The sequence below is a fragment of the Maniola hyperantus genome, chromosome 10 (assembly GCF_902806685.2).
Source record: "Maniola hyperantus chromosome 10, iAphHyp1.2, whole genome shotgun sequence".
Classification (NCBI taxonomy): Eukaryota; Metazoa; Arthropoda; class Insecta; order Lepidoptera; family Nymphalidae; genus Maniola; species Maniola hyperantus.
The window spans coordinates 1,421,675-1,447,554 of record NC_048545.1 but is presented as its reverse complement, the minus strand read 5'-3'; the positions used below and the strand labels follow the sequence as shown (position 1 = coordinate 1,447,554).

The 25,880-nt window shown below is 37.9% G+C and overlaps 3 protein-coding genes across 3 annotated transcripts in view; 1 reads left to right on the top strand and 2 right to left on the bottom strand.

Annotated features, from left to right (window-relative positions):
* Nucleotides 1–25,880, top strand: part of LOC117986193 (cadherin-87A-like) — a 290,214-nt gene that overhangs the window by 51,843 nt on the left and 212,491 nt on the right. The gene's annotated exons all lie outside the window — the stretch shown is intronic.
* The window catches only part of LOC117986179 (synaptic vesicle glycoprotein 2C-like), a 203,569-nt gene that overhangs the window by 20,108 nt on the left and 157,581 nt on the right, over nucleotides 1–25,880 (bottom strand). The gene's annotated exons all lie outside the window — the stretch shown is intronic.
* Nucleotides 908–24,249, bottom strand: LOC117986194 (uncharacterized). The gene is made up of 5 exons (XM_069501425.1): nucleotides 24,095–24,249; nucleotides 16,270–16,527; nucleotides 3,915–4,055; nucleotides 3,457–3,516; nucleotides 908–2,956 (listed from the first exon to the last, which is right to left on the bottom strand). Exons 1-5 carry the CDS (start codon nucleotides 24,161–24,163, stop codon nucleotides 2,750–2,752), a joined length of 735 nt encoding a protein of 244 aa, XP_069357526.1. The 5' UTR covers nucleotides 24,164–24,249; the 3' UTR covers nucleotides 908–2,749.

Sequence of the window (25,880 nt, the reverse complement as noted above, 5' to 3'; positions counted from 1 at the left end):
CCAAGTTTTGTCAAAATCCATTGAACGAACGGGTGTATTCAATTTTTTTTTACAAGTACCTAGATACTTTTGAATAGTCAAATGCATCTATAACTGGTTCGGAATGTCATTCCTACCGAGAACAACGAAAGCAACTTTTTTAATACAAGTTACCTTTTAAAATAAAATTTTAAGTACTTTTTTTTTGCTAACCGTTATAGTGCATTACAATATGATAACCTTTATAATTGCAATGGACTTTATGTAAATTCCGTTAGACATTATACGGATTGTATTATTATCATAAATAGACTGTACCTAATATAAAATATATTAGGCACAGACTACACTTTTATATAGGTACGACGCGCGTTGAAAGCAGTTTCGATAACTAAATAAAAAAATATTTTTTTTTTTTAATATTTTATTCAAATAAACTTTTACAAGTACTTTCGAATAGTCGGATGCATCTACCACTGGTTCGGAATGCCTTTCCTACCGAGAAGAACCAGCAAGAAACTCGGCGGTTGCTCTTTTCAAATATTTGATATAGGTACAAGATTATGCCATATATAAAATAGTATTCTGCAGGTCAAATCCACGCTCTTTTATCATTTAGATAATCATCAATTTGTGTAATATGCTTTTTTCAGGAGCATATTTTTAATAGATTTTTTTAACTGCAAAGTGTCGCTAGTAGATAGCATTAACAGTCGCTTTAGTACTGAGTGAACCCACAATATGTCAGACGCAGGTTTGAATCCTGCCGGTACCGCAATTTTTGATATGTATATTATGTATTTAAAAATAAATTAAAAATTTCCTTGAAGTTTAGGTAAAAACACTATCATAAAAAATTACAAATGTAGGCACCAACTAAAAAGATAATATCAACAGACAGGCGAAATCAATGAAATAAAGAGCTTGATTATAATTTTGTTAAAGTTTATTCAAAATATTCATTTGGTTAAACTTAAAAAATATACTAACAACAATAATCTGGTACATATATTAAAATCTTAATTGTATGTACTCCCAATTAAATATTTTAATCTCAAGATTAATGGATTAATTTAATAAATTAATTTATTACGACTATCACAGTGAGACTAAGTACGAATATGTTATATTTTTCTATAATGAACACAAAATATTTATCCGTTACGATAATACACACCATTTTGGTTTTAATTAATTTTTAGGGTTCCGTATCCCAATGGTGCCAAGGGGACTGTCTGTCAAGTGTCAGCGGGCTGTAATCTCATGAACATAATAGGTAAACAGTTGAAATTTTCACAGAATATTTTACTCATTTCTATTGTCACTCCAACAACAATTAATAAAAACTTCAAAATGGCCGCAATGTAAATTAAAAAGTACCTATAGATCGCGACAGGTCGACACGCCATCGGGGGGTGGGGACGCCCCGCACACCCGCACGTTCCCCGCGCTAACCCGGTGCGGGGTAGCACGAGTAATCCGGTACCCTGATTGCCATATCGACCTGTCGCGAACTGTAGGTACATTATCTTGTACGATAGTACGGAACCCTTCGTGTGCGGGTCCGACTCGCGCCAGTTTTTCCTCTTCAGAAAGCCGATACCGTTTATCGCAGTGTGAATTAACCTTACTAAATTCTTAGGTTAATACTTAGGTACATCTTACTTTAAAAATAATAAATTAACATTTATGTTACGTCCAATATTACCATTTTCAAATTCTTATAAAAAAATTATAAAAATAGATTTATTTATACAGTTTTTGGCTTCGTGTAAAAATATCAAAAATCAATAGGAACCAACGAAAAATAATAATTTTTGTTTCATTAAGTACCTACTTAATTATATTCTTAAATACAATTTTCAATTCCTTATCCCTGAATATGGTGGGAAAATTGAAAAGTTACAACTAAACACAATTTTTAAATCTTACAAAAGATATAAATTCATCTACCAATATTTATTTTTTGTTATTTTATACTTAATTTCATGAATACAAATAAGTACCTACTTGTACAATTTTAACAAAAAATGAAAAAAAAAAATCTTACACATTAATCTTAAAAATAAGAAATAGTTTTTGTACTTTAATGTTATTATAATATTTTATTACCTATCAAATATTCCATTATTTTTTTATGTTTACGGTAGGTATTTTTAAAAATCAAAATCTTGATTCCAAAAAGGTATTTGAATTTTGAATATGTTATTATCTGAATACCTAATTCCTAAGTAGGTTGTCTACAGAAATTTAACATTTTGTTTCGAAAATTAATTAGTACTTATAGTTTTCCAAACAAACATATTTAATAAAATAATTAATTCTATATATTTTCGTCATAGTCAAATTAAATTTTGAACAAAATACTAAAAATAAACTTAATCTAATTATGGTTGCGCATCTTAATATGGCATTTTTATTTTCCGGGATAAAAAGCCTATGTCACTCTCCGGTCCTTATCTATGCCCATGCAACAAATCACGTCAATCCGTTGCGACGTGATTGAAGGACAAACCAACAAACCAACAAACAAACACACTTTCGCATTTATAATAAGGGTACTGATTTTTGAAATTTTGTATATTTATTCTTTATGTAAAAATATTCGAGCTAATCTGTGTAAAGCCAGAAGAAGAACAAAAAAAAAAAATATTCGACACGTCTTTCGGTTTTTGCGTACCACTAAAACTAACGTTGTATATCCTCTAGAGCACCGATAGACAGGAAACATTGCGCCGATCTGTTGATGATGATGATGATGACTAAAATGCTAGCACTTGGTATTCTTAACACATTGCTCTACCGCCGCGATGGCGGAGTTCGCGCGCAGGTGCGCCTCCTGCCTCAGATGCTTCAGTTTCCGCCGGTGGTGCACCAACAGGTCCATGTACGAGCGGCGAGAGTGCTGGATGTCATCCTTTACACGATTCATTTCTAGCCGAGCCAGTCTTCTCCATCGTATCATTCTTGGTGTGGTCTGGAAAAAATACTTTTATGTGAAGAAAGGTCACGACTCACGTCAACGGCATACAAGTGTTGTATGGAAAGTACTATAGTGCCTGAGCTTAGTCTCCTATGCTCGTATGTTCTCTTGGTACTTTAATCATGTAAGTCACAGTTGGTTTCATGTCAAAGGGTCATTGACCTTGAACTTGCGCAGTGAGGGATTTATTGATCTACATATTTAGCGTCTCATTAAATGCCCTCAGACATTGTACCTGCGCAATGGGTGATTTATCGATGTATGGCTCTAGGATACACAATGACCAGAAGAGGTGAGGTATGAGAGTGAGCTCACCCACAAGTCGCAGTCGCGTATCAGTGTTTTATTTCTTCGCAATCGAAATGGAAAGCAGTATGTGTAACTCGGTCATAAAACTCATTTCATCCTCGACTGAAATCTTTGCCCTCGCCTTCAGCTCGGGTAAAATGTCTCGTTTTATGCCCTTGTTGTACCTACAATCTACTATTACTTACTTCACAAGGAGTACCACAGCCTCTGTTAATCTTTTGACACCTTAGCACGTAGTCTTGACTCTGAAAGTAAAAACCATATCATTTTACATTTTGGCAGACTTTTCAAAATTCAACTACTTAGATTTTCCAAACAATGATGGACGTCAATAATACCTAATTGAAGAGTTTCTCTGATCAGGGAACTTTTTTAGTTCGTCGTTTAAATTATTTTAAGAAGTAAGTAAGAAAGAAAATAAGGAAGAAAGAAAGAAAAATGTTTATTTCTTCAATTGTGCAACAAATCACATCTCATAATAATTACTAGTTGGTTATTCCTCCACTTCAACATTAAAGTCAAAGAATTTAAAAAAGAAGCGCCAGGACAAACAGTGTCACGTGAAGAATAGAAATATTGGTTTTTGATCAGACACTCTACACATCTATCGGTTGATGATGATGATGATGACAAACTATCTCACCTTGTTCAGATGCATCCTAAACACGATCATGTGTCCCAGAAAGAACTTGTGGTGGTTCTCCCCACTGAACAGAGCGGCACGATGCGCGTCCATCTCTACTTTCTTTATATTCCTCTCAAACTCGTCGCGGCAATGTCGGTTCTAGAAGGAAAAAGACAATATTTTCATGAATACTTTCTATCTTTGTTGTACCTATTCTACTCCCTTTACAACTGTCGTACTGTCAAGGGTCACTGGTAAAGATCTCTTATAGAGATAAGTGCTTCCCTGTCCACTTTTAGGTTTTTTTTCTCTTCATTGTTACAACTTTCTGGTACAAACGAAAAATAATTAATAAAATAAGGAGAAAGAATATATCAACATCTCAATCAAGCTTCAGTCCACTATTGAGATTTAATTTAATTTAATTTAATTCAATCTCTTCCCAAAATGAAAAGGGTTTGAGGCTGATCATATACCACCACACTGATCTAATTTGGTATCGTTGATGCTAGTCAAGTGCGGATTGGCAGAATTCATATATCTTTGAAAACATTATGGAGAACATCTCGAGCATGCAAGTTTCCTCACAATGTTCTCCTTCATCGTTAAAGCAAGTAATCCAATTTTGATCCTAGCTTAAAATGCGCATAGCTTCGAAAAGTTAAAGATCGAACCCCGGACTCCACGAATGGAACCCGAAATTCTTAACCGCAAGGCTACACGCTATCCCGTAAAAAATGACTCTTTACGCGCCATTTTAACTCTTTTGGTCAAATGTCATGTCAAAAGTACGGGTACGCCTTTAAAATACGGATTAAAATCGTACTTTTGACATGAAATTTGACACAAAAAGTTAAAATGGCGCGTGAGGGGTTAAATTTTACGCGTTATACCTACTTACTTCAGTGTGCGTGTACGCCCAGTCTAATTTTACAGAATCACGACGGCAAGCGTGGTTAAAAATAAACGAAATTATTTATTTTACGTCAACGATGAATTAATATTAAATGCCTAGTCAATGGCTGATGTCAGTCTTCATATCGAAGCCACTAAAGTGGCGTTTATAGTCCGTACAAAATAACTCCTCACGCGCCATTTTAACTCTTTAGGGTCAACATTTGACGCCTGCCAGTGCCGTCGAAGCCTCGACGTTTTACTACAAGTTCCAGAGGCGTCTTTACCTATGGTGCAGGGTGTGCGGCGCACACGGGCGCCGGGTCTAAGGGGGCGCCGAGCGCCCTCTAATACGACACCTCCAAAGATGCGTCGATGCCGGCGCTCTCAAAGACCCTGCGCTCGTGTTATGGCCGACGCTGTCATCATTTAAAATTGCACCATTTGCATCCGAATTTACGTTTGAAAATATAACTGTTAGTATTCCATTTTGACTCTGCTCCTACTAGACTAGAGGGCGCCAGGGTACTGGTTGCACACGGGCGCCACAAGGGCTAGAATCGCCTCTGACAAGTTATCTAATTGTCGTTAACTGTGCTGAGTGTTTCCACACTCTAGTTCACTCTGGCAGTGGTGTGCGATATTATTCTGTTGCTCAATCGCTCGTCTCATGGCCCACTATGTCGTCACTGTCAAGGTGCCAGATTACGCGCGTTAAATAATAAACTGAGAATACGTCATTGGTAACGGATAGAAGTTCAAAATTTCACCCCATTCTACCCACCACTACTGAGCACGGGTCTCCTCTCAAAGTGAGGTGAGCCTCTCGAAGGGCTTAAGCGATTCCACCATGCTGGTCAAGTGCGGAATGATAATTTACCGATAACATTTCAATGATTTCAGATATTAAAACATTATCTTTCTATTGACTATTTTATGGTCACGTAGTAATTTTCCCAACGCATATACCATAATAACTAAGTATATAATGCCAAGTAGACTTGCCTATAACATTATGGAGAACTCTCAGGCATGCAGGTTTTCTCACGATATTTTCCTTTACCGTTAAAGCAAGTCATATTTAAATTTTAAATTTCCGAAAAGTTACAAATGTGCTTTCGGGATCGAGCCCCGGACCTACCGAATAGGAGGCGGAATGTTTTTTTTTTGTTGAGGTTGGTACTTAAACTTAATAGGTAAGTACATAAGCATAAGCTTACGACCAACAACTTAAACATCTTCTCAACGGCTCAATGGCTAAGAACAATGGTTTTAGACTCAATGTAGCGTGTTCATTACTATACTTAAGTACCTACTAACTACTTAGGTGAGTACGTTGAATCTAAAGTTTTTCTAGATCTAATAATCCGTGTCTTTAGATCCACTTCAAATAAAGTCCAAAACTAAATCGGGCTGAAGTTCGTCATGCAGATAGCTATTATGACGTAGGCATCCGCTAAGAAATGATTTTTGAAAATTCAACCCCTAAGGGGGTGAAATAGGGATTTGAAAGTGTAGTCCACGCGGACGAAGTCGCGAGCATAAGCTAGTAATTTATATTTAACTAGCTTATGCTGACCCTAATATGAAAACCCTATTTCACCCCCTTAGGAGTTGAATTTTCTGAAATCTTTTCTTCCGATGCCTACGTCGTAATAGCTATCTGCATGCCAAATTTCAGCCCGATCCGTCCAGTAGTTTGAGCTGTGCGTTGATAGATCAGTCAGTCAGTCAGTCACCTTTTCCTTTTATATATTTATATTTAATTTTAGTTTTAGTTTTAAGAAATAGATACTTATTCGTAAATACAAGTATTGAACGCGACGTCAGTGGGTCTGGTCAAAAGAAGTCGGTCATTCACATTCTTAGCATTTAGTATGTACGTGTAAGCACGATAAATCTAGACAAAAATGCTTCAATGTATTTTCACCCTTGTGTCAAATGTTTTATGATATATTTTCCCGATGAGGCAAAGCTCTAATAGAGGGAGGGAGTTCCATTCATACACTGAAATGGAAATATACAAGTACGCTGAAAGAGGCGTGCCAAAATGACAATAATTTTTTGTGCTGATGCGAAGCGGCCTACTAGCGTTCCGGGAATTTAAAATGTCACTGTGTCAAATGGTTTTCGTAATGACACTATGTTGACAGATCTCATTACTAACATTCATTGCGGTAGAATGACAGCTACAATGTCACGATCGCAATCACCTCTGATTGGTTGACGCTCGCTCACTATTGGCTACAATGCATTGTTGCAACAAGAATAGCACAAATTCAGCCAATCACAACAATTGAGTTTCTAATAATTATTGATGCCGGTTTTACGAAATTGACCTACAGTTCCGAGTGCCTACGTTAACATGACGCTTACGGCTGCTATCAGGGCCAAAATGGCGAAAATCTAGTTGCCTTAAAAACAGGTAGTCAATCGCAGGTCCAGCGTACTTGAGCTAGTAGAGGTCAGTGCCTTTATAACGACGACGACGAGACTTATAAGTATAACAGCTAATTGCATCAATTAATTTCCAATCGAAATGTAGATAGATACGATTAACTGGATACGTAACCTTACGTAATACCACAGCGGCTCCCTGCGACTCGTTTGAGTAGATCAGTCAGTCAGGAAAAATCTTTTTATTAGGTATTGAAGATAGATGAAACTACAACGGGAAGCTTCTTTTGAAAATCTAAAGGTCGCTATATTTTATACCGTTGCCTAAGAATACATGATGGTATAGGTGCCGGCCGTTGCCGAGGTCGACTTGAGCATAACAGAAGAAAAGATCTCGTAAGTATTGTTAACGAGGCGTTTATTATCTCGTAAAATATGCAAGCATATATGAATTTATCTTTAATTTATAATGCGTTGCTAAATGCTGAAGTGTAATAGACTCTGGCAAACTCATTTTTAACCGACTTCAAAATAGGAGGAGGTTCTCAATTCGTCGGAATCTTTGCTTTTTTTAGGTAGGTATGTTTCCCGACTACTCGAAGACGCCTGGACCGATTTGGATAATTCTTTTTTGTTTAAAAGGGTATTCTTTCGATATGGTCCTATATACATTTGGTAAAGATCTGATAAACATCTTCGAAGCTAGATAATGGAACTCCTCAACGGATAGGTAAGAGTAAATTGCTTGCGATCAGTGTAAAAGCTCAGTAAACATAGGTTTTTAAGCAGGCATAGCATAATTTTATACATAGGGCCACTAAAAATTTGTGAGATAATTTTTTTTTACAAAATGAACCGACTTCAATACCTTACCACAACCCCTGAAAAGTAAAAAATAATTTAATTCGAATATAATATTATGATACAAGAGTAATTAATGTAGTTCTATAAAAATATTTTTTGGAGCCGGTGCTAATTAGCCGCTCGAACCCTCCTACCTACTTTTTATATTGTTTTGCGACTCCACATTGGCACTTCATTGGCACCGACTCCAAAAATATTATAATAGAACTACATTAACTCTTGTATACATAATCTATATTCGGTATATAATAATATAACGCCCCGCCCGCCCGCAAATCGCTTGGCGGTACAGCTTTGCTGGTAGGGTGGCAACTAGCCACGGCCGAAGTCTCCCACCAGCAAAAGTACATGGACGAAGTCGCGGGCATCGGCCTATTGCTTGCTTTTCTTGCATGATTAGTAGTGGGAGCGTGGGCGGTGCACATCGCACGTTGCACGTTCTCGTTTTAGCAGACTCGTTGTTCCTTATGAATTGCTCATCATGATCAACCCATCACCGGCTCACTACAGAGCACAGGTCTCCTCTCAGAGTGAGAAGGGTTTTAGCCATTGTCTACCACGCTGGCCAAGTGCGGATTGGCAGACATTGACATTGACAGACATGAATTGCTCAGTAAACAAATATTATGTAATACCAATAACACACGACTTATTAGTTAAAAATATTCAATTTATTCTGTATTACTTGCTTATTACTAATTAGGATAATTAATCAACCAAGTAGAGACAATTTTACATCCATTTGTTTATGACAATTATTATTTTAGTACAACTGGCTAATTCCCGCGAGTTCATCCGCGTGGACTGCATAAATTTCAAACCCCTATTTTACCCCCTTAAGGGTTGAATTTTCAAAAATCCTTTCCTAGTGGATGTCTACGTCATAATAGCTATCTGCATTGCCAAATTTCAGCTCGATCCGTCCAGTAGTTTCAGCTGTGGGATGATAGATCAGTCAGTCAGTTAATCAGCAGCCCTACCGCGGTTGTTTGACAGCTACAATGTCACGATCGCAATCATCTCTGATTGGTTAATGCTCGCTCTCTATTGCCCACAATGCATTGTTACAAGAAGAATCGCACAAATTCAGCCAATCAGAACAATTGAGATTGTAATAATGATTGATGCAGGTTTTAGACAATCGCCCTACACGGCCTCGATTGCGGTAGAATGACAGCTACAATGTCACGATAGCAAACACCTCTGATTGGTTGACGCTCGCTCACTATTAGCTACAATGCATTGTTGCAACAAGAATCCAACAAATTTAGCCAATCACAACAATTGAGACTGTAATAATCCCGCGCAGACCCGGTGCGGGCGAGCGCGGGTGACGTGCGGGTGTACGGGGCATCCCCCCGCCTCAAACCCCGATTGCCATCTCGGCCTGTCCTGGACTATAGTGACTGGCGCATTTGGCTGGAAGTTGAAGCGGAAATGAGTTTAATCGGTTCATTGGCTGGGCTTATTGGCATGAATGCTTGATTTATTAGGCAAGTAATTGATTAAGTGATAATACCATAATAACACGAATCATTTAAGAGCCTCGTTAGCTCAACGGTTAAAGGAGCGGACTTAAATCCGAAAGGTTGCCGGTTCAAACCCCACCCATTGCAAAATTTTCATGTCAACCTTGTCATGACAATAAACGATACAAAAACCGGCCAAGTGCGAGTCAGGCTCGCGCAATGAGGGTTCCGTACAACAGTCGTATTTTTTGACATTTTGCACGATAATTCAAAAACTATGATGCATAAAAATAAATAAAAATCTGTTTTAAAATGTACAGGTGAAGACCTTTCATATGATACCCCATTTGATATAGTCACTCACTTCGAAAGTTGAAAATACTAATTATTAGTTCATGACCACAATTTAAATTTTTTTGTGTGATCTAACCCTAAATTCACGGTTTTCAGATTTTTCTTCAAATGTCAGCTATAAGATCTACCTACTTGCCAAATTTCATGATTCTAGGTCAACGGGAAGTACCCTGTAGGTTTCTTGACAGACAGACGGACAGACAGACAGACAGACAGACAACAAAGTGATCCTATAAGGGTTCCGTTTTTCCGTTTGAGGTACGGAACCCTAAAAAAGAATTATCTAATTTGGTACAGTCGTTCAGAAGTTATGCGCGTACTTAGGTACATTTCGGCGATTCATTTTTATCTATACAGAGTGTAACAATAACGCTAGCAAAACGAATATAGGTGATAGTAGGTACTAATAATAACTGGTATTATACCACAAAAAAAAACCGCCAAAAAAATAAATAAAACCCATATATTTTGTAATATACATTGCTGGTTAGAAAGATACTAAATACTCCCCGGTCCCAAGGTGCTGGAATGGCGACCTCGCACCGGAAGACGCAGTGTTGGAAGACCCCCCCACTAGGTGGATGGAAGACATCAGACAAGTCGCAGGGAGCCTGGATTCAGGCGGCGCAAGACCAGCTGTGGACGTCTATTGGTTGATGATGATGATGATGATGAAATACATACGTATAAGAACTTATTTTAATTGTTCTCGTAGGTGTATTCATCTTATTTTGCAAACAAATAGTAAACTGCAATATGACTCATATACAGCATGTATTGACAAGTTTATAGACATGTTAATTAATCAGTCGACAATACACCGAATGCCAAAGAAAGATGTGTCACATACAATACACAAGCCACATCTGTTTCGACTATGGCCTTGCGAAGGGAAATTGTAGATAAATGTAATTTTTTTGCTAGTAATTTTATTTATTTTTATTTTATTTTATTTATTTTATATCTTATTAGAACGGCAGTGCCACTTACACTAACTAGATGATTAATAATAATTTAAATACAAATAAAGGTACAAGAAAAATGACATAAAATACAAAACGATAAAAGATCAAAGGATTTATGGTCCGCGATAGGTCGAGATGGCAATTGGGGTATGAGGCGGGGGGACGCCCGTACACCCGCACGTCGCCCGCACCGGGTTAGCGCGGGGCTGTGCGGGTGTGCGGGGCGTTCCCTCCCCGATTGTCATCTCGACCTGTTGCGCAGATCAATCTATACGGGGGGTAACCAGAACGCTAGCGAAAACTAGGACAAGCACAGTACTGATGATTACTGGAAAGTTAACACAAAAAAAACCAAGAAAAAATAATTAAAAAACCTGTATGTTTTTAAAGTTCACAATATAACATTACAAATAAAACATCTGATTGACGCTAGAGGTCAACGGACGTTGCGTAGATAGACCACTCGGGGTCAATTCCGCGTCGCAGGTAGGGCATTGACACCTAGTTTTGCACGCTATACATTGCGGGTTTGAAAAATACTAAATCACTTAAACTACAAAATGAGTCAAATGGCTATTGGTATTTGATTGTGTTTAGGTAGCAATAACGCTAAGTTTTTGCTAGCGTTCTGGTTACAACCTTGTTCGCTGAATCGAGCTACCTTAGGACGCTCACTCTTGCACAGTTGTATGGAAGTGAAAAGGATGCACTATGATTGTGATTGGTGGGGCGGAAATAAAGACGCAATCACAGGTCTAGGGTATACTTGTATTAGAAAAGGTCAGTGATTTTGTTCCAATAACGTAAAAATCAACATAGACATAATAATATTATGGATACTAGATAAGCGACAAGTGCTCCACGAGTATGGTGGTAGTAGTAGTACTTAGTACTTACTAGGTACTACCACCATACTCGTGGAACACTAATTGTCGCTTATCTAGCATACTTACGTTTTGTTTCCTTCTCATGGAGAGCACTTATCGATTAGCATATTCATATCTATACTGATCTATCTGATAAAATTGAAATTTGAAATAGACAACTCAATGGGCTAATTCTATAAATTAAGTACTTCCGTGTTGTCAAGTTAGTTAAACAAATCTCGTTTTTGTTTAACTAACTTGTCTAAGGGGGATGGCAAGCGCGAAGCTCCGCCTGGAGGTGAGCCCTAGGGCTCGAAGAAATAATTTGAGAGGTCGGAGGGCAACGACCTCCTAAGGGCGCTTCCTGTGAGGCTCGGACCACGGCTTAGGGTGACGTTGGGATGGGAAGAGTTGTTGGACTACTGGTTAGTCCGTACGCCCCGAGGCCGTGGCGTGAGTCCACGTCCGGGTGACGTTAGAAACCGGCGGCCTCGTCTTCGCCGGCGAAGACGCTGTAAAAAGGTTGAATTGTGTAGCCGGAGCCCTACGAGATATGGAGTATTGTCGGTCATAATTTAATCGTAGGGATCGTGAAGGAAGTGTTTAGGGCGCCTTTTATCGGGGGGTCCCATAGCCTCTCGGTTATATGGGGAAAGTTACGGGGTACAGGCGATTTTCCCGGGTGTGCCTTCTTGACTCCCTATACAAGTCGTTTATCGCGCTTGCGTAGAAGATGCCTATTCACTCTTGACTTGAAGGTAGGTACTCAGTTATTATAACTGGAGAAGAAAACTGATGCTGAAAGGGTGTTCCAAATCTTAGCGGTTCAAATTAGAAATGAGTAGGCAAATCGCTTCGTACGTATCCGTGGAATTTCGACTACGTACGGCCTACGGGTGCAGACCTTGGCGATGCCTTGCGGTACGATAGTAGAAAGGTGAAGGAGGAACCAGGTCGAAAAGTTCTTCAGCACACTCTCTGAAATATCCTGTAAAATACCTATGGACACTGGATGTTCCAAACTTTGAAGTTTAGAATTGACCAGCGCTTCGTCACCAATGAGTCTTCTAGCGAGAGTTAAGTATGCGCGTTGATTAAAAATATTACTTGCTGACGATACCAGACATGCTTGAGAGTTCTCCATAATATTCTATACGTATATCAAGTCTGCCAATTCGCACTTAGCCAGTGTGGTGGACTACGACTAATCCCTTATCATTCCGAGATAAGAACCGTGATACTATATGGTCTAATTCAAGTCCCGAGATTCTATAGCCACCTTTGTCCGTATTTAATTCGTATTTTGTTCATGAACTGACCTGCAGTTAGTCAGTTACAGATGTGGAAGTTATCGGAGCGTCTTACGCGTATCAAATGCTTGCACGTTCGGAATCCTAGGCGTAATCTAACCCACTTTTGCTAACACTAATGGTACCTACAGTTTAGATACGGATTGCAATGGATTTATGATTTGACTCAGTTATCTATTAGGTACGATTCCCGGGATTCGATTATTTTGGAAAATTGTGTAATTTCATTCAAACTAGCTTTTTTTATTTAATTTACTAGCTGATTCCCGCGACTTCGTTCGCGTGGAATTAGGTTTTTTAAAAATCTCGTGGAAACTCTTTGATTTTCAGGGATAAAAAGTAGCCTATGTCACTCTCCAGGTCTTTAACTATACCCATGCGAAAAATCACGTCAATCCGTTGCTCCGTTGCGACGTGATTGAAGGACAAACCAACAAACCAACAAACAAACACACTTTCGCATTTATAATAAGGTTACTGATTATAAGCACACGCTGGACCACGACCACATCTGATGGAAAGTGATGATGTGGCCTTAGAGGGACGCGTTTACCTGGAAGATGCCTATTCCCTCTTGTTTCCGGATTATAATTGGTAGGAACTAGGAACGCGTATGAGATACATACATCGCTTTTAGGGTTTTTATCTATCGCTGAATACAATACAATGTATTGAAAGGTTTACATCTCCTGAAAATTTAAATTTAAATTGAAAAAATTCCTTTTGGATAAACAGGTAGAATTTCAGGATCATGTGGCGGAGTACTCCTTTTTGTAACAAGATTTAGGCTACATCATAGGCATACCCTATACGTCATGTGCATAGATGTGTTCAATTATATATATTATAAGTAAGTATAATATGTGTGAATTTGTATATATTATTAACATATAGAATAGATAGATTAGATAAGTACAATTAAAATAATTCCGTGGCGCCACCCGAATCAGGGTTCCTACTGAAAACCAGCGCTGTATGTTTTTGTACTTGTGCAAGACATATGGCATTTATGCTGAGTAGGGACCTTTTTTTTCGGGTTGTGCCACACATAACATGGTTTATTCCGGCGCTTCTTCTACTTGAGGTCTTTTGACTTTACTACTCAAGTATAAGAGGCGCCGGGATAACCTAACCAGGTCGAGCTGGTAATGTGTGGTACACAACCTTAAAAAAATAAACGTTTTTCTTTCTTTCTTTCTTTGTTTCTTTCCTGAGGATGCTCCGGTGTCGGGGCGAAACGTGCGTCGAGTGTGTTTTGGGATTTGTGTGGTTCTGCGTGGTGGTGGTGAGGGTGCGTATTGCTTGCCTGGTAGCTGCTTTTTCCTGCATGGTTAGCAGCGGGAGGGCGGGCGGTGCATTTCGCATGCTGCATGTTGCACCATACAGATTCGACCTGTTTCAGCGGATTATACCAAAACTAGCTTATGCTCGCGACTTCGTCCGCGTGGACTACAAAATTTCAAACCCCTATTTAACCCCCTTAGAGGAGTTGAATTTTCAAAAACCCTTTCTTAGCGGATGCCTACGTCATAATAGCTATCTGCATGCCAAATTTCAGCCCGATCCGTCCAGTAGTTTGAGCTGTGCGTTGATAGATCAGTCAGTCAGTCAGTCAGTCAGTCACCTTCTCCTTTTATATATATAGATTAAGCTTTTGGTTCATTGTATATCATGGACTTCCGCAAAATAACGCCTGCTTCTGTACAACAATACAAAGCTCCTTAATCGTGTAAATACTATGCAAAATATTTTATGGGCATAGAATAATAAACAGAGCCTGGGAACATGCTGAAACGAAGAGAATACTAATCTATGTAAAATAACAAGAATTTAGACTCGTGGCCCTACCGCGGTTGTTTGACAGCTACAATGTCACGATCGCAATCATCTCTGATTGGTTAATGCTCGCTCACTATTGGCCACAATGCATTGTTGCAACAAGAATCGCACACATTAGGCCAATCAGAACAATTGAGATTGTAATAATGATTGATGCAGGTTTTAGACAATCGCCCTACAGATCCTGGATATATCAATCCTGCACAGGGAGCAGTCATATATCGCCTAGTGGTTAAGACGGCAGCCTCTTTTTTAGGGTTCCGTAGTAAACAAGGAACCCTTATAGTTTCGCCATGTCCGTCCGTCTGTCCGTCCGTCCGTCCGTCCGTCCTCGGTTAATCTCAGAGACTATTAGTGTTAGAAATCTGTAATTTGGCATGAGTATAAATATTAATCACGCCGACAAAGTGGTGAAATAAAATTTTGATTTTTTTTAGGGTAGCCCCCTACGTCCCGCGCATTGCTGGAGCGAGTCCAATGTAATGGAAAGGGACACGTCCCTCAGAAATGAGTTAGGTGACAGGCTCTATAGAAACGTCAGGTCCGTCTATTTTAAGGGACTCTATGACCAGTTTGGAAAGCAGAGTCGATACAGTTTTTGCACGATATGATAGTAATAAAACGTTTTGCCAAAATTAAATTCGACTAACCGTTCGGGATTCCAACTAAGTCAAGGTTTATTAGTTTAAACATTCTGATGGACAGACGGATAATCTGCATTTGATTAGATAAATGTATAGAGCTCTTGCAGTTTAATGTATTTTATAATTATTATTACAATTACTATACCTATCCTGGACTATAGTAATAAAATGAAGTAATATTTTGTATGGCGGTAGTTGATGGGGCTAATTTTTTTTTACTTTTTTTTTAATCATGATTTTTATTCATTTTTAAAATAATTAATTATTAACGTCACACTGTACGGAAAGTGCAGATTAATGACGTCACATCATCGTCACATAGAGTAGGTAAGCGTCAAATATTTTTCATTTTTTTTAAATATAATTTTCCCGCAGAAATTAGTCTATTTTTGGCGTTAAAAAATTGAAAAAGATTGTCGTTTACGGATTGTTACAAATAAATAAAATTCATGTTTTTTTTATTAATTCAAATAATTTATTTATTTATTTGTTATACTAGCTGATGTCTGCAACTTCGTAAGCGTGTATTTAGGTTTTTAAAATCCCTTGGGAACTCTTTAATTTTCCGGGATAAAAAGTAGCCTATGTCCCTTTCCAGGTCTTAAACTATAGGTACCTATGCAAAAAATCACGTTGATCCGTTGCTAAGTTGCGACGTGATTGACGGACAAACCAACAAACCAACAAACAAACATACTTTCGCATACTAAGCACTAAGCGCATAAGGGTAGTGATAATAAGAGTACTGAGTGTGGAAAAGAGAAAACTCACCGCAAGTTGCAGAACCCTGGTCTCCATGGTCCTTATAGTATCCTGCAGCAGCGAGGTAACATTCTGTATGAACGCCTGCATATCCCCAGCGGCTGCTGAGGTGTACTCCGTGTACAGCAGGAGGGCATTGTCCTGCGTTGCTTTGAGCTCTTGCACCAACTCTGGAGTGTACCTTTTCTCCACGTCATCGTTTTCGAAGAGGCGGGCGGGTATCGTTGTTCTGGTTCTTGATGCGTCGAGGTATATTCGTGCTGAAGGCTGGAATGAATAAAATTGTTGTATTAATCATTGAAATCAAATTTTAAAAAATTACAAAAAAATAAAAACCGACTTCAATACACAAACACTAACAATTTAAAAATAATTTAATTTATTACCGAATATATTATGTATACAAGAGTATATTATAGTTCCATAATAATACTTTTTGGTGCCGGTGCCAATTAGTTTTAGCTGCGCGAATCCCCTAAGGAAGTAAAATATTCGAAATTTGTGTAGTCACGTGGACGAAGTCGTGAACAATAATTGACTTGAAATTAACAGTGCCTTTGCTATAAAACAGTACCTTGACTGACTGACTTATGAATCTGTGTAGCCTCGAAAACTGTTGATGGGATCGTTAAATTAAAAATAATTATGAACTTGCAAAAATTTTACTGAGCTACGCAAGACTTGCAAACCTAGTACAATACGCGACAGGTTGAAATACCAATCGGGGACGGAGAGTCCCGCAAAACCCGCGCAGCACCCGCGTACAAGGTGCGGGTGAGTGCGGATGATGTGCGGGTGTGCGGGGCGTCTCCCCGCCGCATACCCCGATTGCCATCTCAACCTGTCACGGACTATTGCTATTGATGTGCACTTAATTATCCGGTGCAACCAGAACGCTAGCAAAAACTTATACGAGTACCTAAACACAATCCAATACCATTTGCCTCATTTTGTAGTTTTAGTGATTTAGTATTTTTCAAACCCGCAATGTATAGCGTGCAAAACTCGGGTCAATGTCCCACCTACGACGCGGCATTGACTCCGAATGACCTACTTATGCAACGTTTGTAGACCTCTAGCGTCAGTCAGATGTTTTATTTAATCTTGAATTCTTACAAAATATAGGTTTTTTTTACTTTTTTTCGCGTTTTTTTGTGGTATCATAATATCAGTAATCATCAGTACCTGTCTTCGTTTTTGCCAACATTCTGGTTACACTTTATTCTCTTTGCAATGTAGACGCGGATTTTTCAAAATACCAGCTAGAATTCAATGAGAGACGAGGCCTTTGCCCAGCTGTGGGACAATATTAGCATGTTACTTTAAAAACCGGAAAGCAGTTTATTTATTACGTTACGCAACACATTTTATGTTTCCTTTGTGACATCATGAAATAATAATTTTAGTAAATTGCACGATTTTATGACCGCCATTGCTTGCGAGGTCGCTGCGAAATATTGAAAACCGTTTTAATCTAGCTTTATTATTTTTGACCTCTACGGATTTTTGTGAATAGGGACTGTAGTAATAAAATGAAGTAATTTTTTGTACTTATGGCGGTAGTTTATGGGGCTAGAATCTAAATATATAAAAGGAAAAGGTGACTGACTGACTGCTGTACCTATTTAGTACCTACCCTATAGGTTTCTTGACAGACAGACAGACATACAGACAACAAAGTGATCTTACTTAGAATAGTGATCCTATAAGGGTTCCTTTTTTCCTTTTGAGGTACGGAATCCTATAAATATAAGGCCCTGGCATAAGTAAAGAAACCATCAGTACCTAAATGCTAGTATTGTAGTCGTTATAGTATTTCAGCGTGAGATCACTAGTATTTGTAGTTCAAGGTCGATGTCACTAATGCATTGTGACGTCGGCTGCATTCATGTAGTACAGGAGCCAGAGACTGTACTTAACTCAAAGAACCGGCCAAGTGCGAGTCAGGCTCGCGCAATGAGGGTTCCGTACTACAGTCTTATTTTTTCGACATTTTGCACGATAATCTTCTAAATATATAAAAGGAAAAGGTGACTGACTGACTGACTGACTGACTGACTGACTGACTGATCTATCAACGCACAGCTCAAACTACTTGACGGATCGGGCTGAAATTTGGCATGCAGATAGCTATTATGACGTAGGCATCCGCTAAGAAAGGATTTTTGAAAATTCAACTCCTAAGGGGGTGAAATAGGGTTTTGAAATTTTGTAGTCCACGCGGACGAAGTCGCGAGCATAAGCTAGTTCAAAACTATGATGCATAAAAATAAATAAAAATCTGTTTTAGAATGTACAGGTGAAGACCTCTCATATGATACCCCACTTGATATAGTCACTCACTTCGAAAGTTGAAAATACTAATTATTAGTTCATGACCACAATTTAATTTTTTTTGTGTGATCTAACCCTAAATTCATGGTTTTCAGATTTTTCCCCAAATGTCAGCTATAAGATCTACCTACCTGCCAAATTTCATGATTCTAGGTCAACGGGAAGTACCCTGTAGGTTTCTTGACAGACAGACGGCCAGACAGACAGACAGACAGACAACAAAGTGGTCCTATAAGGGTTCCGTTTTTCCTTTTGAGGTACGGAACCCTAAAAATATCGGTGAACAGTAGGTCGATTTCGTAAAACCTGCATCATTATTACTATCTCAATTGTTCTGATTGGCTGAATTTATACGATTCGTGTATAGTCCAGTAAATAGAGCATTTAACTTCGCACGAAATTTCCGATCCAATTTTTTTTTTTTTTAGGTTAAGGGTCACTTACTGACCATAAAATCACAAAATGCTGACAGATCCAGGTGGAGCTTCGATCGCAATCTTGACGGAAAGTTTTAGGCTGATATCTCGGAAACTATCCGCTTTAGGGCAAAAATTATTATTCAGATCATTATTGTAGAAAATAAAAAAATCATCTTTTGTTTCCTGTAAACTTTTCTGTAAAACTTACCGTTTACGATTTATGGCCGATTCAATGAACCGGTTTTTCTATTCCGGCCGATAACTTTTAAAATATTGGAAAAACCGGTTCATTAAATCGGCCATAAATCGTAAACGGTAAGTTTTACAGAAAAGTTTACAGAAAACAAAAGATGCAAAATTTTATTCCCTACAATAATTGGCCAAATAACTTTTGCCCTAAAGCGGATAGTTTTTGAGATATCGGCCAAAAACTTTCCTTCAAGATTGCGATCGAAGCTTTACCTGGATCTGTCAGTATTTTGTGATTTTATGGACCCTTAACCTAAAAATAAAATTGGATTGGAAATTTAGTGCGACGTTGACCAAAAAAAACGGCTTTATTTACTGGCCAGTTAGCGACAACCAATCAGAGGTGCTTGCGATCGTGATTCGTGACATTGTAGATATATGCTATATTATCTGAATCAAGAAAGAATTTTGTGAATCATTGGAGATTACTTTCTACATTCAAACTTACAAACTTTACCGTGACCCTTGGTCCGTGGGGTCCTAGCGCTATAAGACTTTTTAAGGAAATAGCAAAAAGGTTAGTCGACATCACAGGAGACCGAAGAGCTGGCAGCTACCTCGGACAAAGAATTAGCCTAGCTATCCAAAGGGGGGAACGCTGCCAGTATCTTCGGAACCTTGCCTAAAGGGACTCCTTTTAATAATATATTTTAGTTATAATATTATATTTTTTAAGGTTTTAGTTTTAGTTTAAATTATTAATTAATTAACTTTTAATTTGAATATAACTTTACCTATTTGTAATATTTTAAGCTAGTTATCTCTTGGCCTATATGGATGCATTCGACGTCACCATTGCATTATGACGTATACAAGCGAAGCGACCTTCGTTCACAAATACACGTGTTTTCAGCCAGAATTGTACATCGACGGAAATATAACCTAACTGTATGTCTGTAGTGTTCTCTTGAAGTGATCTGTTTAGACCACGTCTAATATTGGCCGACTGACAACTTTACGGTAACATTGAAATGAAAGTGAGTTTTGACTAATTGATGCCTAATTGCTACTGCATTTAAACTAACTACCTATACAGAGTGTAACCACAACGCTACCAAAAACGAATACAGGTGATACTACTGATGATTACTGATATGATAACACCAATAAACGCGAAAAAATCTAAAAAAAATCTTCTATTTTGTAAAAGAAAACGATATATTGCAAATAAAACGACGCTTAAGAACGTTGCGTAAGTAGGCCATTTGGAGTCAATGCCACGTCGTTGGCGGGGCATTGACCCGAGTTTTGCACGCTATACATTGCGGGTTTGAAAAATAATATAAATCACTAAAACTACAACATGAGACAAATGGTTATTGGTATTGGTTTGTGTTTAGATAAGTACTTAGTACCCATAAGTTTTTGCTAGCGTTCTTGTTACAGCCTGCACTGTCTTCTGGCGTAGCCTTCGTTAAGTTAATTTGTAGTTTTGAAACTATGGCGTCGATTTAATTTAAAAAAAATTAAGCTGTCAATCTATCTAGAGTACGTAATTTTATTTTACTTTTGATACGCAAGTAAAACAGCTTGAGCCAGTAAACGGCTCTTTTCTCATTTCTCGAACACTTTCCGAACCGAACGTCGCGTCAAAAAAAATATCGCATCAATCACGGTCAAGCACGTAAATGCTTGACTCAAGCATCAAGAAAAAAGTATTGTGAACGGTCAACATGCTTGGCTCAAGCAATAAGCTACGTGCTTGAGTTTGGTTTTGGTCTAAGCCCTGAGGAGTAGTATACGCAAGTAAAACAGCTTGAGCCAGTAAACGGCTCTTTTCTCATTTCTCGAACACTTTCCGAACCGAACGTCGCGTCAAAAAAAATATCGCATCAATCACGGTCAAGCACGTAAATGCTTGACTCAAGCATCAAGAAAAAAGTATTGTGAACGGTCAACATGCTTGGCTCAAGCAATAAGCTACGTGCTTGAGTTTGGTTTTGGTCTAAGCCCTGAGGAGTAATATTGGTAGATATTTGCACGTGACAAATGCATTATGACATAATAAACCCACACCGGCCTTGAGTGCCGTACACAAACATGATCACACCCAGACCGACGGTACATCCCGTTATATTTATAGTTTCACATGTCTGTATATGTTTGTATTTATTTACTTATGGATGTTTCAATCTAAATCAATATAACTGTTTTTTTTCAATTGCGCCACGGATCAGCCTGGCTGTCCAGCGCGGAAATGCAGCCAGTATTCTTGGCACCATTCCACGCGGTCATGATTTATATAGTAATTAGATAAGGCTAGCTTTAAGTTTTATTGTAATATTAAAAAAAAAGTAAAAAAAAAAATATAACTGTTTTTGTGAGGAAAATCCATCATGGTCCATGGATACACGGGCCACGGGGGAACATAGACTCCTACCGACTAAAAACGGATTTTAGTGATAATGACGGTCTCAAGTGGAAACATGCCAGTTTATTTTGAATGCACTAGGTATACCTACTTATACTTCCGCATGATTACCGCACTTTCCGATTTCGAATATGTAGGTACCTACGCAAAAATCAAGAACAACATAGTTTCGTAGATGTGATCTAAAGCAGGATGTATATGGATAATAATTTATTGTATGTTTTGTTATCAACAGTGATTGTCAGCGAGTAGGTACCTAAGTGTCCCACGGCAGGCCGCAACTTGGTATTCTGTAACGCGAGACATGCAGGCTCCAATGTCGACTCGCAAGTCATCTTATTTTTAGTCGAGTAGGTAACTACCAGTAGGTAGGATTAGAAATATTATGTAGGATTAGAAAAAAACGTTTATTTTTTAAAGTTGTGACATTGAGCGTTAAGGGGGCTCAGGACGGTGCTTTCTTCATACAAACGTAGGAGGGTAATTACTACATTATTTGATACTGTACGCTCAAAACTAAGTATTATATCAATTCATCTTGTCATTATCTAGGTTTATTGATATATGAAACATTGAAAAAAATATTGATTTTAAAGTTACGAGCCTAAAAAGATTCCTATTTTAACACTAAATTTATGACAACTTTGGGCGTAAATAAATAAGATTAGGGGTATGAAAATTCTAAAGAAATTTAACATTAGACTTAGTATATTTATTCATTAGTTGAATTGAAATAACTATACTTTGCAAACATAAACTCAGTAGTTTTTTCTCAAAAATATTCCTGAACCCTTGATTTCGGTGAAAATCATCGTGCCTCTCATCTTTCTCATACAATGTCGAGTGAAAAGCAAACAGTAGGGCGATTGTCTAAAACCTGCATCAATCATTATTACAATCTCAATTGTTCTGATTGGCTGAATTTGTGCGATTCTTGTTGCAACAATGCATTGTGGCCAATAGTGAACGAGCATAAACCAATCAGAGATGATTGCGATCGTGACATTGTAGCTGTCAAACAACCGCGGTAGGGCCACTGGTTCGGTCGAGCGTACTGCGTCACCTTAAAGTCAAAAGGTCTCAAGCAGAAGAAGCGCAAACTATCATGTTTGGCACAACCCGAATAAAATAAAGGAAAATTAGCGACGCAGGCTTTGCAGACATTTTTAGGGTCCCGTACCCAAAGGGTAAAAATGGAGCCCTATTAATGTCATTCTGCTATCTGTCTGTCCGTCTGCGTGTCATAGGTCTCTAAGCTCGTAGATTACATGTGTTACAAACCCAAACGTTAGAATGTTGACCCAAACCAAATCTTGAATTAGAAATTCAATTAAATTATTTTTGGAGGCTCTTATACATGGAAAAGGAGCCGAAAAAAATAATCTTAGTATAGCATGAGCCATGGGGCTACTATCATCCTGTGGTATGAGGTACCTATTATTGTTTGAGCAGAGTATGAATATATTTTATTTTTTTATCTTAAAAAATAAGGCAATGGGGGGCCGTCGATGTTATCGGTTTTAGACTATTTTTGTGACGGGGGCTATCTCAAATATACTGTACCTACTAGCTGATGCCCGCGACTTCGTTCGCGTGGATTTAGGTTTTAAAAATCCCGCGAGAACTCCTTGATTTTCCGGGATAATAGTAGCCTATGTCACTCTTCAGGTTTTTAACTATACCCATGCAAAAAATCACGCCAATCCGCTGCTCCGTTGCGACCTGATTGAAGGACATCCAACAAACTAACAAACAAACACAATTTCGCATTTATAATATGGGTAGTGGTTTAAACAACAAACACTGAAAACAACGATTAATTAAATACTTAGTTTGTAAACTGTGACCAAAACAAACGAACATTTTTTGGGATTTCTTTCACGGTTTATTCCAATTTTCTGGCTCGGAAAAAAAATATTCCATAGGTACACCGAAAATATGGTGTTCATAATAATTATTTAAGGAACCCTAAAATAACTAGGCCCGACTCGCACTTGACTGGTCTTTAATTTTATCAACAAAAAAACTTTAATTCTAAAATCACCAATATTTTTGACGCTGCCATCAATTTTAAATTATTATTTTATTCGTTCCGAAATTGCATCGGTTTTTAACATCAAAATCAATCAAAATGAACTAAAGTAATTTTTAAAAATTACTCTTTAATTTTATCACAATAAACTAAAATCACCAATAAAAATATAATGCGCTTCTATCCATTTCAAATTGAGGATTTATTTTTTATCGTCCAAGAAATAAGCCGACTTCCAAAAAGGAGGTGGTTCTCAACTCGGCCGTTTTTTTATATACATAATATGTACACCGATTATTTCGTGGTTTCTGGACCGATTTGCAATTTTTTTAAAATTTTAAGTACTTTGTAGTGGTTTTGAAAGTCGGTTTTTTTAATAATTTAAAAAAAATTTAATCGACATTCACAATTTGAAACAAAAACACCAACCTGAATAGCGCGCGTAGATGTGATCGCGCAAGCGCAGAGCGCGACAACCGCGAAGGCGCGCGCGGACATACTGCAATCACGGACTGCACTGTCCGCTGCATGCGGCTGCAACACCTAGCCGGGCTAGCCTAGCTTACCTAGCCACGAGGTTTTGATAAATATTATGACGTGCTAAGATAGCATAGCCGTGAGAGACAATTGTTTTTTTAGGGTTCCTTGCCTCAAAAGGAAAAACGGAACCCTTATAGGATCACTTTGTTGTCAAATCAAATCAAATCAAATCAAATTATTTATTGCTTATTTGGGTTTACAATGGTTCTTAGTCATACATTGTGGTATTGTGTGCCAAATACCTTATATACTAAGGCATGCAATCTGTCTGTCTGTCTGTCTGTCTGTCTGTCTGTCAAGAAACCTACAGGGTACTTCCCGTTGACCTAGAATCATGAAATTTGGCAGGTAGGTAGATCTTATAGCTGACATTTGGGGAAAAATCTGAAAACTGTGAATTTAGGGTAAGATCACACAAAAAAAATTGTGGTCATGAGTTAATAATTAGTATTTTCAACTTTTGAAGTGAGTGACTATATCAAGTGGGGTATCATATGAAAGGTCTTCAAATAAAACAGATTTTTATTTATTTTTATGCATCATAGTTTTTGAATTATCGTGCAAAATGTCGAAAAAATACGACTGTAGTACGGAACCCTCATTGCGCGAGCCTGACTCGCACTTGGCCGGTTTTTTTATTCTTTAATTGAAATCACGTAATAACTATATTTACCGTATTAATGTCGATTTTAAGTACCTACGATACTAAAACAATTAATAAGTATTTTCAGATTAAGTAGGTACTTGAAGTTCGAGTGCTTGAAACAATGTTGTATTGAAAAGTTAACTTATCAAATGCGGAAGAAAGGGCTTACATGGAAACGTTACCACTTACCACTCACCATACTAATATTATTGTAAATGCGAAAGCGTGTCTGTCTGTCTGGTATAATTTTCACGAGTCATAGGCTACTTTTTTCATAGGCTACTTTTTATCCCGGAAAATCACAGAGTTCCCACGGGATTTTTAAAACCCTAATTCCACGCCAACGAAGTCGCGGGCATCAGCTAGTAAAAATATTTTTATTTTATTTTATATTATTTTATTTTAATGTGCTGCAATGTAATGTTAGGAGCACAGTACGACTAAACTCCTCTTAAATCTATCAATGAGCTAAGTGCATTCATCATTGATTTCCAAAATACTGATGTTTGTTATGATTTTCTCCCATACCTACGTGTCGGAACGTGAGATTTCAACTTCTCTGTCAGAACCATTCTCCAGTAGGTACAGTCCAGTGACGATAGTTCGCGTGGGAGACCTTTGTAAACATTGGAGAGTGTTTGAAAACATAATATTATTTGTTGCACTATTTCTGAATTTATTTTACGCTGCCTGAAAGCTTTCGTGTTTTTATGATCACTTAATGATACGGTAATATCTAATAACCAACTGTCCCTCCGGCTTACTAGGTACAGAGTCCGGCTCTCCTCTCAAAGTTTGTGTTAGAATATTTTTGCTATTGTTATCAATCAAGTAAAATTAGACGACTAGTGAACTGTTTAGATTGGTTAATAATCCAAGATAAATTAATAATAACAAATCCTACTGTACACCATCCCACTATACAATTACAGTGATTGATAATCTCGACAAAAACACTGATACTTTCATTAATGTTTTCTATTTTTAGCATTTTGCAACTGTAAAATCAAATTATTTTTTGTGATTTTC